The 16678-nt window shown below is 34.4% G+C and overlaps 1 protein-coding gene across 1 annotated transcript; it reads left to right on the forward strand.

Annotated features, from left to right (window-relative positions):
* The first annotated feature begins 1820 nt into the window (after positions 1-1820).
* On the forward strand, positions 1821-8588 carry LOC120072753 (la-related protein 1C-like). Its single transcript, XM_039025232.2, has 6 exons — positions 1821-2612; positions 3516-4041; positions 4132-4285; positions 4392-4482; positions 7029-7100; positions 7354-8588. The coding sequence occupies exons 1-6, from the start codon at positions 2145-2147 to the stop codon at positions 7597-7599; spliced, it is 1557 nt and encodes a 518-aa protein (XP_038881160.1). The 5' UTR covers positions 1821-2144; the 3' UTR covers positions 7600-8588.
* The last annotated feature ends 8090 nt before the right edge of the window (positions 8589-16678 follow it).

Here is a 16678-nt window from a genome sequence, read left to right on the forward strand (position 1 = left end):
TATTGTATTCAATACGTGAGTGGTTTTAAATTACCTAACTTAAAAAAATTTAATAAAACTATGTTTGAAAACAAATTATACTATTGTAAATTTAAGATTTGACAAGCGGTACTCCCCTTAGCCAGTAAGATTAGTCTATATATATATATATATATTAATTTAGTAGTCCAAAATTTTTCTTTTTATTGTATCTATTTATAGTTGTACTTTTCTTTTTTTTTTTTTTTTTTTTATAAAAATGACATGATTTGTATCGGACACTTTGCTATTTAACTAGTAAAATTTATTTTACAACAATTTAATCTACGCATTGAGAATTTTGTAATAATTTAATTTCAAATTTTTATTATGTATTAATTTTTAATTCATATCTAAAATATATTGTTAAAATTTATCAATATTTCTTATATATATAGATTGATAATGACCAATATTTATAAGCTACAAATAATATGTTAAAGTACTCAAAATGAAAAACAGTGTGTTAAACTCCTACAAAGTTTAAGGTATGAGAACTAAACCATTATATATAAATATGAGCATATTACTCTTCGCATGTTCAAAATAATTTTTAATTCGTAATGCATACTTTCAATAACATAATCATGAACCATTCACGCATCATATTTTATGTATACATTCATAAAAATGGTTAGTTTTTGTTATCCAATTAACAACTATTAAAAATGTGCCTGACTAAAGATGAGTTATATATTTATTGAAAGCTGTTTTTTTTGTAGCAAATAATGTAACGCGTTAGGTCTAGTATGGACCAGGATTTTAGGACGGATCAATATTTAAAGTTCATATTTGACATGCATTTCTTGCATCCCTGCAGCTTGCCAACATTATTATTGCTTATCTTGAATTGGTTATAAGAGTGAAGACTAAGATGCTCCAAGTTAAACACGTTTAATTTTGGAGTTCCTATGATTAAGCCACCAAAAGGAATGTGCATATAGATAATAACTTTCAATCCATTTCTTAACCATACTTTCATAACCTCATGATCCCATGATCCCTTTCATTCGGATGTCATATTGTTCATTCATGTCCTCCTCCTAAATTCGAGACGTTAGATATAATTTTATCAAATAGTTTGAAAATACTAAATTGTGATTTTGTGCTAAAAAATTTAATTATATTTTAAATATTATACCTTGAGTGATGCACTAATATTAACAACAAAAAAAATCAGCTTAGCCAAACTATAAAACAACCAACAACGATGTCTAATTGAACATTACAAAAAAACAACAAATTAACCAATTTTTTTACGAGACATGCATCTTGTACTAATTTAAATGAAGGAGACTTCAGCAAACTCAATTCAAATTTTTTATGGTTTAATACAAGAGAGTGATAAAAAAAAAATAGATCAATCTTAATATAAATTCATATTTTGACTTGTTTATGAATAATTTTTTTTCTTCATATTCTTTTCTTTCCTAACTCATACCTAACTTAAAAAATATCATAATTTAGTTGGTAAGCACAACATCTAAACAACAAATTTATCGTATCTCTATTTTTCTTGTCCAATTGGTTAATTTTTTTTAAAAAAACAAGAATATCTAAATCATTTATTAATTTTATATAAAAAAAAATTGTGAATGAAAATGTTATTACATTACAATATATTCCTTAGAACAAAAATAGAAAAGTATGATAAAAATAGGCAAATAATTAATTATTTTAATGGAAGAAGAAAGATTTATTTCCATATGCTCTAGAGCCGTCCTTAGAAAAGCCCATACCGGCGCACGCGGGGAAGTAAGGATATTACAGTAATTTTACATGTAACCATAAACTAACCTGGCAAATTGGCAAGGGCATCCTCAAAGCAAACCAAAAGAATAAAGAGAGAGAAAAAAACCTTCTGTTTCTTAAGACCTCTTCCCACTCTTCAATAGACCTACGTCTCTTTCTTTTTTTCTTTCTTTACGATCCGATCCTTCTAAATCTTTTCCAAATTCTTCTGATTCAAATTTTCAAACTCCTTTTGTTCCTCTTAGTTCTTGAATCTTGAGAAAAAAAGGAAAAAAAACAAATTTTCCTGATTTTTTTTTGCTTCATTTTTGTTGCTCTGTTTGCCGTCGATCAAGGTACTGCCGTCTGAAAGAAACCCTAGTTTCTAATTTACGATGGCTGCTTCTAATTTACCAGATGCTGATTCGGTGACGGCATCGACTGCCGATCATTCTCCTCGTAATTCTGGACAGAATAACAGTAGCAGCGGTAGTAGCCCCAAATCATCATCACGTCGCTCTGGTGGGCGTACAGTGTCATCTCCGTGGACACAGATTGTTCGTGGTGAAATAGATATCGCGGCGGCTGTTTCGTCATCTGCATCTCCGACGGCTGTTGTTGAACCGGTTTCATTTTCTTCTTCTTCGTCTGAAGAGCCAGTGGGTGAGAGTTACGATGGCGGGAATGGGTCGTCCGCCAATGCTGGAAAGAAGCCAGCGTGGAACAAACTTGCTAATGGAACTGAAGCTGGGCCTGTTATGGGGGCCGTGTCTTGGCCCGCTCTGTCGGAGTCTGCCAAGGGCACACCTAAATCATCTTCGGATTCACTTAAAAGTTTAGGGGATGGATCCACTGGCGCGCAGGTATGTTCTATCGATTTTATATTTGTTGGCGCTGTTAAGAATAACACTTACTAAAGAAAGAAAAATGTTTAAACTGCTGCAGTCTATCTACATGATTAAGCTGAACTTTTCCATTTCTCAGACGAAATGATGATAGATTTATGAACAGATTCAATAAATTGTTTCTAAAATTAGTCTGTGTATGGGAAACAATGTTCAATTTTGGATGTACTTTATGAGCTTCTTGGAAAGGCTGAGTAACATTAACCAGTTTGTGGTGGGATATTTTTATGCCGATGCTCCTATTAAACAGGTTAAGAAATGAACTGAAAAATGTGTACTACAGGGGATAACTGGAGTTTTCGTTATATTGGTTATTAGTTGTATGTGAAATAAAGGGAGTCTAAATTTATTTATATAATATCTCTATCTTGCTATAATTTTATAGAATAGCTATTGCACGTTTATTGATGTAATATATATTTCTTGTTTTTGTGTAATAGAATGTCATTGTGTAATAGCGTGGTCAATTAACTATGTTCTTTAAAAGGAAAAGCAAGGGCAGAGGATGAATTTTCTGCCAAAAACCCAATGGGGCTACTCTTTGCCTGATTTCCTTGTTGAATAAGGAGAAATACAATTTTTCCATTTGTAAATTTCATACATCAATGAAATCTATTCTCTGAGGAAGAAAAATAAAGACAGCCGAGATAGAGGCATAAAGTTAGTTGTTATTTTTTCTGTTTACCACAAATGTAAGGAGGATCTTCACTGTTTCTTTTTCGGGTACTAGTGAGTTTTTCTTTCCTTTTCTTTCTTTCTTTTTTGTTTTTGTTTTGTTTTGTTTTTTTTTTTTTTGGATAAAGAAGATAAAAAGCACATTCTTTACCTTTTTTTTCTCTTCTTTTTTTCTTTTGCACATAGGGGACTGGACCTTCATCATCAGCATCATCAAACAAAGAAGGTAATAATGATGTTAGTCCTAATCCTGATTCAACTCTTACTCATCCAATAACTCCGCGCCAGAAATCAATGAGGCGTAATGGTTCGAGTAATTCATATAATAGTAGCCTTCCTCAACAGTCTGCACCTTCAAGTCCTGTGATTGATTCAGCTCCTAATAATTCTCCGAAGGATCAGACACAAAGAACCACATTGGTATCATCACAATCACATAATGATCATGGTCATCAACAGCCACGTAATTCATTTCGGAGTCGTGGTGGTGGTTCACATCCACGTGGGGATAATTCCCATCATCATAACTATGGTTCTAGACGTGATTATGATCGTGGAAATCAAGATTGGAATTCAAACCGAAATTATAATGCACAACCTCATAGAGTGGTTCACAGGTTTATTAGACCTCCTCCACCTCCACCTCCTAATACTACTGCCTTTATTTCTTCTCCAACAATGAGGCCTATTGGGGGTCCGCTGCCCTTCCCTGGTAGGATCTACGTTCTTTTTTTTTTTTTTTTTTGGGAGGTTCCATGGTTTTCCTCATATGAACTTGCTTAATGCTTGAATCTATATGTAGATTTTGTACCTCCGGTGGTGTATATTGGTCCTCCTCCAGAGGCTCTTAGAGGTGTACCTTTTGTGGCTCCAATATCACCAAATGCGATGTTTTTTCATAGCCCGGACCCTCAGTTGTACACTATGATAGTGAGTCAGATAGAATACTATTTTAGGTATATTTGATCTTTTAACTTTTACATTTTCCTCATCATCCTTGTTTAGTATTAGAAATTTGAGAACATTTTAATGGTGACTGCGCCTTGTATTTGTGAATTGCAGTAGTGAAAATTTAATAAAAGATACTTTCTTGAGGCAGAACATGAATGAAGAAGGATGGGTTCCAGTTAAACTAATAGCAAGCTTCAGCAAGGTCAGTTGCTTAGAGGATTTTAACAAGGATGTATAACTAATTTTTTTTTCTTGACGATGATGACAGGATGATCTTCATTTTACTGCTATTTTTCTGCGTCGTGGTCTGTCTGTGCATGTTTTTCTCTGTTATTATTTTACGAAAAACTGTTCTTTTTTAATGTTTTCGTTTACTTCCTACTCTGTGCATGCCTTCGAAACTGTTTTAAAGAACAGTCCTGCCAATGAAATTTTTGGAATCGTTCTTGAAACTTTCAATTACTTCCTACTCTATTATGTGTTTTCTATGGGTTCCAAAAACATTTTAAGAAATTCTGATTGAAAAAAAAAATCATTTAAAAAATATATATCATGCCAACTCTTTTTGATAAAAAAGAAAACAATCCTTTGTGCACGCACACACATGTATTAGATTTGATTCTCAAACAGTATTTGCTTCTAGACTTATTTGATTTATTAACAGTGACAATAGTGTATCTCATGAATAAAAAAGGGCTACTTACAGCAAACGATTGAAGGGAAGAGCATCAGTGGAGAACTGAAATAGCTTCACAGTTAAGAATTGGTTCTGATTATGGAGATTCAATTTATAGTAGTAAAGAATAGGATTTTGTCTGATGGCACAAGGAAGCTGAAGCTTTATGTAGCGTTACCCTATGGTTAATCAAGTATAGGTGTTAATTTCTTGTTGCTTCCCTGTATGATTGTTATGACATTTTTCCTTCATTTTAAACCATCTTTCATCATGCATGTCGCCACACTTTTTGGGCTTTGTGGAGTATAAGCTTTGCTAGACAACAGTTAAATATGGGATGCATGTTTTGATTTTCATGAATTTTATGTCAAAAGACATGTTTGGTGTGGGATATGATTTTGTTGACATTGGGATGTGATGATTTTGTTAGGATCCCAATAACAAGAAACACAATATATTACTATTATTATTGCTATATCAAAAGATAAATTACAATGCCAAGTCCCACACTAGACAATCTCCAGTATGATCCTCTCTCCATAACATCCCTAACTCCTCATCCTCCTATTTATAATCAAGTCTTCCTAACTAATTCCCACTTATGCCCTTACTATTTATAATCAAGTCTTCCTAACTAATTCCACTATGCCTTAACAGAATTCTAGATATATGATGATATTGCTTTTGAAAGTAGGCAATGAGACATTTTTAAGAGTGATTTGCTCAAGGTGTTCAATGATTTTACAAGATATGGCCATATGGGTCAAGTTGACTTGATCATGAGTGACATTAAGGGCATGTTTGGCCCAAGGAGTTGGGGGAGTGGAGTTGTTAATTCTAATTCTTGTTTGGCCCAAGGAGGTCTTCTTAAATCCAATGTGTGCCCATGTTTAAAAAACATTGATTTCATAACTTATTAACTCCTTACATTGTGAGTCCAATGACTAAACAACTTCTTAGACATAATTATCATCTTTAAGAACATGTTGAAAAGGACTTCTGGATGAGATTCTTTGCTAACTTTTCCATATTGAACCTTTTTCCGTACAAGTGGGTATGGGGATTTTATCCTCCAGCCTCAAGGGACAAAGTAACATGCCAATTATTACTAAGCAGTGCACTTTGGATCCATCTTAATAAATGGGAGATCAAAACTTTTTCCTCCATTAAGGTATTAGGCAAGGTTCTGTCTCATTCTGTTTTCACGGTGGCGGTGTAGTAGATTTGTTACAAGGGAGATGCATGGAGACCACCAATGATAGTGTTGTGCCTGGGGATACAGTGCATCTTACTTACCCGGTGTTGGTGATACCATCTTTTTCTGTTCTAGGGAAGAGCCTTTCGTCCATTTTAGTGGGATCCTTCACACACTTGACTTAGTTTCAGGCTTGTAATCTGGGTTGACTTTTTCATTGCCAATTTTAATGTTATTGTACCGTATATGAAATATGGGCAGTATCACAATTTGTGGGGTTTGAGGTCTTATTTCTCTCATGAAGTAGCTGACCTCCCCCTTGGGTTATTAACTTAATCCTCTTAACTCTGGGAATGTAGCGTTTTATTGATATTCTTTATTATCAACATTTAAAATAGTGTGTGTTTTAAAAAAGAAAAGAAAAAGAAGAAGAAGAAGAAGAAGAAGAAGAAGAAGAAAGGGTTTGAGTACATTTTGGAATTGCTTTTTGAGTTTTTGTTGGTGCCTCCTTTTGCTGGGTTTTATTATCATTTTCCTTTCTTTCCCCTTGTGGCTTTCTTTCGCACTTCCATTCTCCTTGATGAAAGCAGTTCTTTTCCATGAAAAAGTACTTGCATGTGACTGCAAGGTCGGTGGTTCTATGCTTTCTGAGATAATTGTGAAGAATGACTTTTATCACGTAGCTTCTATAATTTATTCTGTCAGTAGATAGACATTTTCTCCTTTTAGATTTCTAGATCACATTTAGACATTTTCTCCTTTTAGATTTCTAGATCACATTTCCTATAATGGAAGTTAATATGAATAATTCTGGGAACCAGAGTGCATGTATTGTTCTTATCCTTCAAGAATATGTCATCTCAACACTCTTTTGTAGGTTCAACGCCTGACTGAAAATATTCAAACTATATTGGATGCATTGCAGTCATCTACAGTTGTGGAAGTAAAGGTCAGTGGACATCAGCTCCTGAACCAGCCTTTTCCTCCATCAGTAAATGGAGAGTTTAAGGGGTCTTGGGAGTATTTTATTTTCTTATCTAAGTTGCGAAAAGCATACTGAAAAGTGAAAGTTAGATGGATTAGCATTCTTAAAAATGCAATAGCAATAGTAGTAATAGATATAGACGTAAAATTTAAAATCATGTCTCTCTAATTTTTGTATATATAAACGTCTTCTTCTGTTTTTTTTTTTCTCCTCTTAGGGAGATACTGTAAGGAGGCGAAATGATTACGAAAGATGGATTATTCGGCCTGGTCAAGTTCCTGATCTTTCAGGCCTCCCATTAAGCCCCGGAAGTTCCAATCAGGATATGCTGGCAGCTGGTGTGCAAGGTATTGCACTAGAGAATATTAATCATAGGGGCTTTGAAGGTGGACAGGGTGATGATCGTACAGGCCAAGTGAATACCATGGCAGGTTCAGATCATTCATCTTCTGAAAGGAGTTAGACCAAGTTTGTGCTGTGAACCCATGTCCTTCTGGAGGAAAACTAGATGTGGGTTGTAGAGATAAAATGAGGAGATGTTAGTCACACGGTTTGCTCGACAAATATTCTCTTCTCTTGATGCCAAGTAAATTGGTAAACTGAAGTTGAAGAAGAGGAACAATTTTAAAAAGAAAAAGGAAAAAACAAAAACTTACACTCTATAACTTAAAACTTAAAAAATGAAAAAAAAAAAAAAAAAAAAAAAACTACAACAGAAGTTCCTTTTGTGGTGGAGGGATGCATTTTTGGTTTTGTGGGGTGTTGTTGGCTGATTGGCATGGCTTGTTTCTTCAGTTCATATTCTTTTTTGTTGTGATTTTCGTTTTTGGTGATGATGGCATGTACTTAATGTGGGGGAATTTTGATTTGCTTCCCCATGGCTGCCCCTCAGCTGGTTTTTTTTGATATCTTTGGGGTAAGAGAACTTTGAGTTCTTCGATGAGAGAACATGAGATTCGCAGAAGTTGAAAGGTTTGGCTTTTGTTCTGCAAGGTGAATCTAAAGAGGTTGGCTTTTGTTGTATGGACGTTGTGGAGGCTGGTCTTCAATTGCTGTTCTTCTATCTTGAAGGTTCTTCTTTCCATCTTCTTTTGTTGTTTTTCAGAGTCTTACCGCGGCGTTTGCTCTTTAAATATCTTTCAACTTTGAATGCGGCATTAGGAACTTCTGAAGATTGGACAATGCACTGCATAAAATGCCCCCCCTCCCCCTAATTATGTGATACTATCTTGCTCGTGATATCTTCATTTTATTGATACGTTTTGGAACAAACATTCTTGAAAATGGGAATTTGCAATACCAGTTAACAGTGCTGCATTTCTCCCAAAGTCCCTTGAACCCTTTTATTCTGTATACTGTTTGATATGGTGCTTTTTAACTTCTGTTGAAAGTAAATTTTGCTACTTGTATCTTTAGAAGCCAAATAAGCTGGTGTGGAGCTTTTACCAGGAATGACTAAATTTTACATTTACGTTTTTTTTAATTAATTTTTAAAGCAAGTTGGAGGTACATTTTTTTTTTTTTTTAAATTTGTAATTGTTTACTAACTTTTTGGAGAAATCTAACAGAGCTTTCCCATTTTATCTTGTTCCATATCTTCTAGTTCCGGTTAGGAGCAGAGTTGTTTTGGTCATGGGTTATGAGGTACGAAAGTTAAGTGACATTTAGGGCACAAAATAGGTTATTATAGTTTGTGAGTTATAATAAATCGTTATTACATTCTGTATTTGTGGTGTAGACTATTATAGTTTGGTTTATAAGTATTTGTATTTTGGGTGTAGATTATTTTAAGTTATGTTATAATAGTATGTGTTTGGAGTGTAGATTATTTTAGATTGAATTATAATAGTTTGTAATCTGAATGTAGGTTATTTTAGATCGTGTGATTTTTTTCTACTATTATTTTTTTATAATACAAATAATTATGCATATGAAATATCATATTTTGAAAATATAAGTAAAATATATGTTGATCTATGTATACAAAATTAATTGGATTTTAATTTATGTTAAAAGTTAACCATTTTTTGTCATTTTGGGAGGTACCTTGGTTAACATGGACAAAAAAGGAAAATACATTACATTAGGATGCAATTCATGTGTTTCATATGTAAAGCTCTCTTTTTTTTAGGTAAAAAAATCTAAAACAAAATAGCTAACTCATAATTGCATGATTATATATCAAATCTACTACAAGCTTAAATGCATAATTCAAACAAAGTAATTATTGTTCATTAAAACAATCCAAAATATGGGTTGATCAAACATTCTTTTGAAGGAGAAGGTTGCAATAGTCCAACTTCATAGTTGAGCGGATAATAAGCTTTCTGTATCTTGCACATTATAGAATATGATTTACATAAGTTCGTTATGCAATTTTTGTATATCTTGGAATTGGTTCACGACTTCAGCACCCGGTTTGATCTCTATTGCATGCTTCTCTTTTGCCCATTCTCCAATCAATCACCTTCAATGGATCATTTGTAAAGTCCTCACATTCTTAACAATCTCTATCGTTTCAGATTGATATCCACTTTGGTTCCTTTGACTTCCTCTTGAAGCATTTCCTCATTCAATGCTCTAACCAATACTTGTTCCATGCATCTCATTCTGTGGCATGTCCATTCCCTGACTAGACATCGTGGGGATGTTTAAATCTTGTGATTCACCAGTGGGGACATCATCATTCATATGGTTTGGCACATTAGTCTCGACGTCTAAATAGGTCTCTGACCATGCTCCCGTAGCCTTATCCTTGTCGTGTCGAAGACGTACGTCAGATCATCATAATATGAGAACGACTTGTGTAGAAGTCCCTTTGCTGCAGGATGACTTTACACGAACAATAAAATGAATGTTATAATTAAGTTATCAATATTCGTGAAATAATTTAGACAAAATTTCACCTTCACCCACCATCGAATGTCTTCTGCTCTGTTGTGATGCATTGGAATTCTTCATCCCAACTGAATCTACTACAAGTTGGTCCTCTCATTGTTTTAGGAATTTGATTCGACAATCTATAGTAGGCGATCCTTGAATCTTACAACCGGTCAACTTCTGTGCCATCATACGTTGCAGTTGTGCCAAGTACCTAGGTTGAAATGTCCCATTGTCCGATCTCCATCCACCAGATGCGACTAAACCTACTGAGCACTCGACAAACTTCTCTTTTTCCTTTTTAGTCCAAGTGTGATTCGGGGTTCTAGAGGAACTTGACATTCTAGTGTATACATGTACAAATGTTAATACATTTAAACAATAAACTATTACAAATTATAAATAATTAGTGAAGTGAAATACAAAATATAGTAAACGTAATGATAGTAAGAGAAATCCAAATCAAGCCATTTCATAGCACATGACAAATAAAATAAGTGTTCTAATTGATTAAAGAAGCATAAAGGCATTAATCATTACCTCCCATTTAGAAAACATTTGTTCTGCCAATTCATCCCTCCATTGGGTCAATTCATTTAAACTCTCAATGTAATTGATCTCATCCCCCCAGTTGTAGCAAAGTTGGAGTTAATCTCATCCAAATCCTTGGTCAGTTCACTATTATTCATCTTCCTATTGATAAGATTGTGTAAAAGGCAACACACCTTGATGGTTCGACATTGGATTTGCACTGGGTAGTATGATTTTCCTTGTAAGATTGCCCATCTACCCTTCAGAAACTCGAACACTCTCTCAATGACATTCAGTGTAGAAGAATACTTCATGTTAAAGAATTCACGTGGAGTTGTTGATGCATTACCTCCTCCATGTCACTCTGAAAGATGATATATTTCACCTTTATATAGTGCCAAGGAACCCTCTACATTTGAGTACTCAACATCACATAGATAATAATACCCTAGTTAACGTCTAACCATTTCAAACCTTATCCTACTAATACAATGATGAGTAAGAAGAGATAGTATATGTAGCTAGTTATCGTTCGGAACCTTCAGTCCGTTAGGTCGTGATATTGCATCTCTAAGAACTCGAGAATCAGTTGTGGATCCTTTCTGCCCCGATAAGGCAAATACGAAGTCGCCATTTGTATCACAAACACTGAGTACATTTGTTACAATTTCACCCTTCCTAGTCCTATACCTTGGGCAATTAGTGGCATTGACATTTACCTTGATGTACGTACCATCTAACGCACCCAGACAATTATGTGATAAAATAAAGTATGAAATATTCATGTACATACGTATACCTAACAAAAAAGTCACACCGAATTAATATTGGTTTTTTTTAACTGTACCTCAAACCATTGCCATCTCTGATCTGTACATTAGTTTGTGATTGACACAGGTTTTTTTTAACAACATTTCGTGTAATCATAACACTGCTAATAAAACGGAGTTGAAATACCTAGAAACTGTCTCATCATATCGTCAAATTTTCTTCCAACAATCGATTCTTAACATCATGTCATTCAAGTGTGTCCCTATTTTCTTATCCAGATGTAAACGAGCAAGGTTCAGGCACTTCTCCTCTACATCTACAACTTTAGTTCCAACTAATCTGCCAATTGTCTTAAATAAATAACGTAGAATGACAAAACATCTTCTATTCATTCTTGTACTTTGACGACAACATAAATTTAACTCATGAATTAGTTGAAAGTATGCTAATAGTCTAATACGATATCTACTACCGTGTGATGGGTTTTATATCCTCCTATGGTTATCTAGTAATAACTCTAGTGTTAAAAGTAACTGATGTTGGTAAGTTGGGAAGATTGTTAGAATGGTAACTAGTTCCTATGGTTCCATTATATAATTGGGGATTTAGACTTGTTCCTAAAAGGTAAATTATAGGTCACATAATAATTACTTTATTAGTAAAGGCAATCCTAAAGTATGTAGTTCCAACCTGTTCTTTCAATACATCATTTTTATAATTATACTAACACCGATCAAAACAAAAAAGGAATATGTCGTTCTGAATTTGGGGTTTTTCTATTTCTCCGTTGAATGAAATATATTATTGAAGGCACCATAACTGTGAACTCCAAATGCTCAGAACTTTTGGATTTTGAAGATCCCATTTTCAAAAAACGATTCGTAATGACGATATTTTTATTCTCTTTTGTAATAAATTGGATGATCATCGAAATGGATTTTGAAAAGTGTTTTCTCCTTATGACCATAAAATGAGGAAGAAACCTCAAGCTGTAATAACACAAGTAATACAAATGTAGAATTGGTGATGTGTTTTAATTACTATTCTTGTTCTATTCCTTCCATGCATTTTTGTTTCTAACTTTAAGCTATTTGTGTTTGAGAATTACTTGTTTTAAGTTTGAAGTTTTGTTTTACTAGCAATTAGATAATAGATAAAAAAAATGAATCGAAAAATAAAAATATTGAAATTTTCCTTTAAATGATGTAAACTAAGCCTAAAATCATGCAACTGTTCGAAAGGATAAGTATCATTGAAAATATGTTATTTTTGAAGTGATGTAAGTATGAATAAAAAATAGAAAAAAAAAGTGTATCCACTGGTGAAATCTATAGAAATATATTCTAGTACATTAACGAACCTCAAGCCACGCTCGAGCATGCTAATTGTCCACCTGACAAGAGCACACAAAAAACTAAAGATTAGCAACTATACAAACATAAGTAAAAAGGAAAAATTTGTAACCATCCTTCAAAAGAATTACATAAAGCAAAAGGGAGAAAGAAAGTTTAATCTTAGCAAGAGAGAGTGGGCAAACAAGATGAATGCGGTTGTTTTCTAACAAGTCCAACCCTAAAACAAGGTATAAGGGAAAACATTATATTACACGAAACTAAAAATAATATAGGGAAGCAATAGTGAAAGACACGTGATAAGAAAATAATGGAGGAAGAGGGAATTGACATACCAACTGCATTTAGGAAGAAAATGGAATGGGGTTATCCTTTAAGTTCAAGGGAAGTGATACCCATAAAGAACACAACTGATATCCAATAAAGTTGAAGGGGGTTATTTGAGAACAAGCAAATAAAGTCAATGATTTTGAAATAAACCTACCCAAAGTACTATTATTAATCAATGCACAATTACAAAATAAGGGATTGACCAACCAATGTGAATCTATTTTTTTTTTTAAAAAAAAATCAATGAATGGGAATAGGGTCTAACCTCAAAGATATGAAATTCATTCATTGAAATTCGAATTTTAAAATATATCATGAATAATCATAAGAAAACAATAATGTAGATACAAAAACCAGTAATGTGAAATTAGAAACCAAAAAATGTCATTTCATTCAAGGTAATGTGCAATGAAGCAAATGAACTGAAAATCAAAGACCAAGAATGGAGATATGAAGACCAACAACGTGTATTAGAAACCAAAAGATGCACAAAAGTTCAAGGTAATGTGAAATGAAGTACATGAACTGAAAATCAAAGACCCACAATGGACATACATACACCACTAATGTACATTAGAAATCAAAAGATGCACAAAACTTCATGGTAATGTAAAGTGAGGCACATTCTCTTGTAATCAAAGACCAATAATGTAGAATCAGAAACCAGAAAATGCACAAAATTTTATGGTAATGTGAAACAAAGAACATAAAATGAAAAGCAGAGTGAGTGAACATACAAGAACAAATATGTTGCAATCAAAACGAAAAAATGCAAGAAAGTTCAGACAAAAAAAGATACATGATCCTCATCATCTGCTGGGAGAGGAAGAGAAAAAAAAGCTTTTAGTTCCATCCCCCACATGCATAACTGAACAAAGCGGCAAAGGGGATCCTTCTTTTGGAGTGGCAAGTGGAAGAATGAAGGGAAGCACTTGGAACAACAAGGAGAATGAGGAAGTTAGACGAAAGGGGTTCAAATCTAGAGAAAAACATGCATTTGGAGTACCAAACAAACGTAGATCTATAGATTTGTGAAATGTTATACGAAATAGAGAGACAAAAGAAAGAGATCAAGAATCGATAGAGATGAAGGAGACGGAATGTCACACTCCCTCCCAGATTACCTTCTTAACCTGGAAGAGAATGTGACAGCAGTAGTTGCCAACTCTTTTACTGGCACTTACTGCCTACTAACCTGCTTAGCCTGTCTCAGAAACCCTAGAATACATACATGTATACTTATAAACATATTGAATAGATTAACCAAAACTTAACGTTCTTACATCAACAGGGTTCCATAGCCACTATTCACATTCACAACTATGTACATTACAAAACCTAGTGAGCCCAACATACACCCCAGTCCCTGTATGAACAAAATATGTGTACTAGTATTTACAGAACAAACACCTAGACTTCTTTAAGCTTGAGTCCTTAGTGGCAGAGCAGGGAGTTGACTGCTACCGGGGGGGGGGGGGGGGGGGGGGGGGGGTGGTGGGAGGGTACATTTTAAAAACAAGGTGAGCTATAAGCCCAGTGAGTGATTTAAATAAAACATAAATCTCATGCTTAAAACTGGAAACTAGAAAATTGAATTATGAAAACTGAATTGGCCAAGCAAATATGTACATAAAAGTTATAAACATATAGTAATTGAAAACATAGCTAAACTGATCCTTATTTGAGAGAACCCTTTTGTTCAAATCTCAACATCAACTCTACTTACGTGCAAGTGGTTCTAGTTAAGTACCGTCGTACCTTAGGTACTACTGCTCAAATACCTTCTCAATGTCCTTCAGTATTGAGTTGCTCGGATACCTTTTCTATGTCCTTCAATATCAAGCTTAACATGGTTCTAGTTAAGTACCGACATACCTTAGGTACTACTGCTTAGATATCTTCTCAGTCTCCTTCAGTATCAAGCTGTTCAAATACCTTCTCTAAATCCTTCAGAGTCGAGCTTAACATATCTTCAAAGAACATCTCTATTACACACACTTATTGAAAACATGATATTATAACATGACTTTAACATAACTTTCATATGTACATGGTTCTTTAACGCATGCTTATAAACATAAAAAATACATATACTTAGATATAACAACATGTACTTTATACTTTGCATATGCTATAGAAACTTCCTTTAAGAAAACTAGCATGTGTTAGCCTATCTTACTAAAACATGCTTCACAAACTTTATAAACTAGCATGTTTTCATAACTTAGGAAAACTAGCTCGTTTTATACTTCTTGTAAGATAATTAGCATAAGATTAAACTTCACTAAAACATGGATTTCTAAAATATTTAAAAACAATAATAGTCACTCACGGTTTTGGCAATCTTTCTAGGGTTGATAAGCTTCTTCTATTGGTGTCAACCCTATGAACATAACAACATATTTTAGCTTCCAGCAATTGTCTCCCTTTTGAGACTAGCTTTTCATAATTATGCTCATATTATACTTTACAGATTGACTTTACCTCCCAATGCCAACTTCCCTAGGTGTTGAACACTTAGGATTTTTCTTTAGGTGTTAACTTGGCTTACGCGACAATCCTTCCTTTAACCACATCAATCGAGCATCAATCTTCCAACCTAGGTGCCCTACATGCTGTCCAATCTTGCAAGAGCCTTCCCTTGGACATCTAGGTCACCTATGCTTGCCTACACATCCCCACGGCCAGCCCAAGGCACGTTGAAGCTCGCTACAGCCCGTGCACGCTCGGTCTCCTTGAGTTGCATGCTTGTTCAACCCTAGCAGCTATCTGCTTGTTCAAAAATTTCTATATTCAATTTATAATTCGTATAGCGCATGATACAGACCTTATCTTAGGAAATTTCCTTGTCCAAACTTGTTCATAATTGTCTTAGAAATTTACCTCAAATTTTAGGCTCATAATTCTTCTTTGTTTGATCAAGAGCTTCAGATCTTGACTACTGGCCCTGATTAACTCGAGAACTTAACCTCTCTGCGATTTCTTCATTCTTCGGTCTTCTTCCTTCGAGCTTTTTTTCTGGAAGCCCCAATGCAGAAACTAGACTTCTTCATATTTCAAATGGCACTAGAATCTCTCAAATAGCACGAGGAAATTGTCCAAACCGAGCCTCTTAATTTGAGCTGCTTGCTTGTCCTTCCCAAACAGCTGCCTACTTGTTCAACAATTTCCAGGTTCAATTTCCAGGGTAAATAACTCGAATTCTAGACCTCATCTTAAGAAAGTTCCTTCTATAATGTTGTTTATAATTGAGTTAAAAATCTTACCTTAAAATTTCAGTTAAAAAATCCTCATGGTTTGGCCGAAACTGCAAACCCTCGACACTGGCCCAGATTCACCGGTGAATATGTCCTTTCTACATTGGAGTATCCTTCCAGAAACCCTAGCATATAAACTAGATTCACCCAGCTTTTGGATGCCTTTAGAATCACCTCAATAGCACAAGTAGATTGCCTGGAATGACCATTTAAAGTCGGCCTACCTATTTATATCCAAGGCTGTGAGCTGCTGTTATTTATTAAATTGCCACTTAGCCCATACTCATGGTCACTTGCACAAGCCCATTGCCAATCCTTAGGCCATCACCTAGGCTGCCTTCACTCGCCCTTGTCTAGCCATGCCATAACCTCAAACCATGCCTTGCCTTGCACATCACAATCACCTAGCCTCATCACACAA

This window comes from Benincasa hispida, chromosome 3 (assembly GCF_027475165.1).
Source record: "Benincasa hispida cultivar pf3 chromosome 3, pf3_genome.v1.1, whole genome shotgun sequence".
NCBI classification, from domain to species: Eukaryota; Viridiplantae; Streptophyta; class Magnoliopsida; order Cucurbitales; family Cucurbitaceae; genus Benincasa; species Benincasa hispida.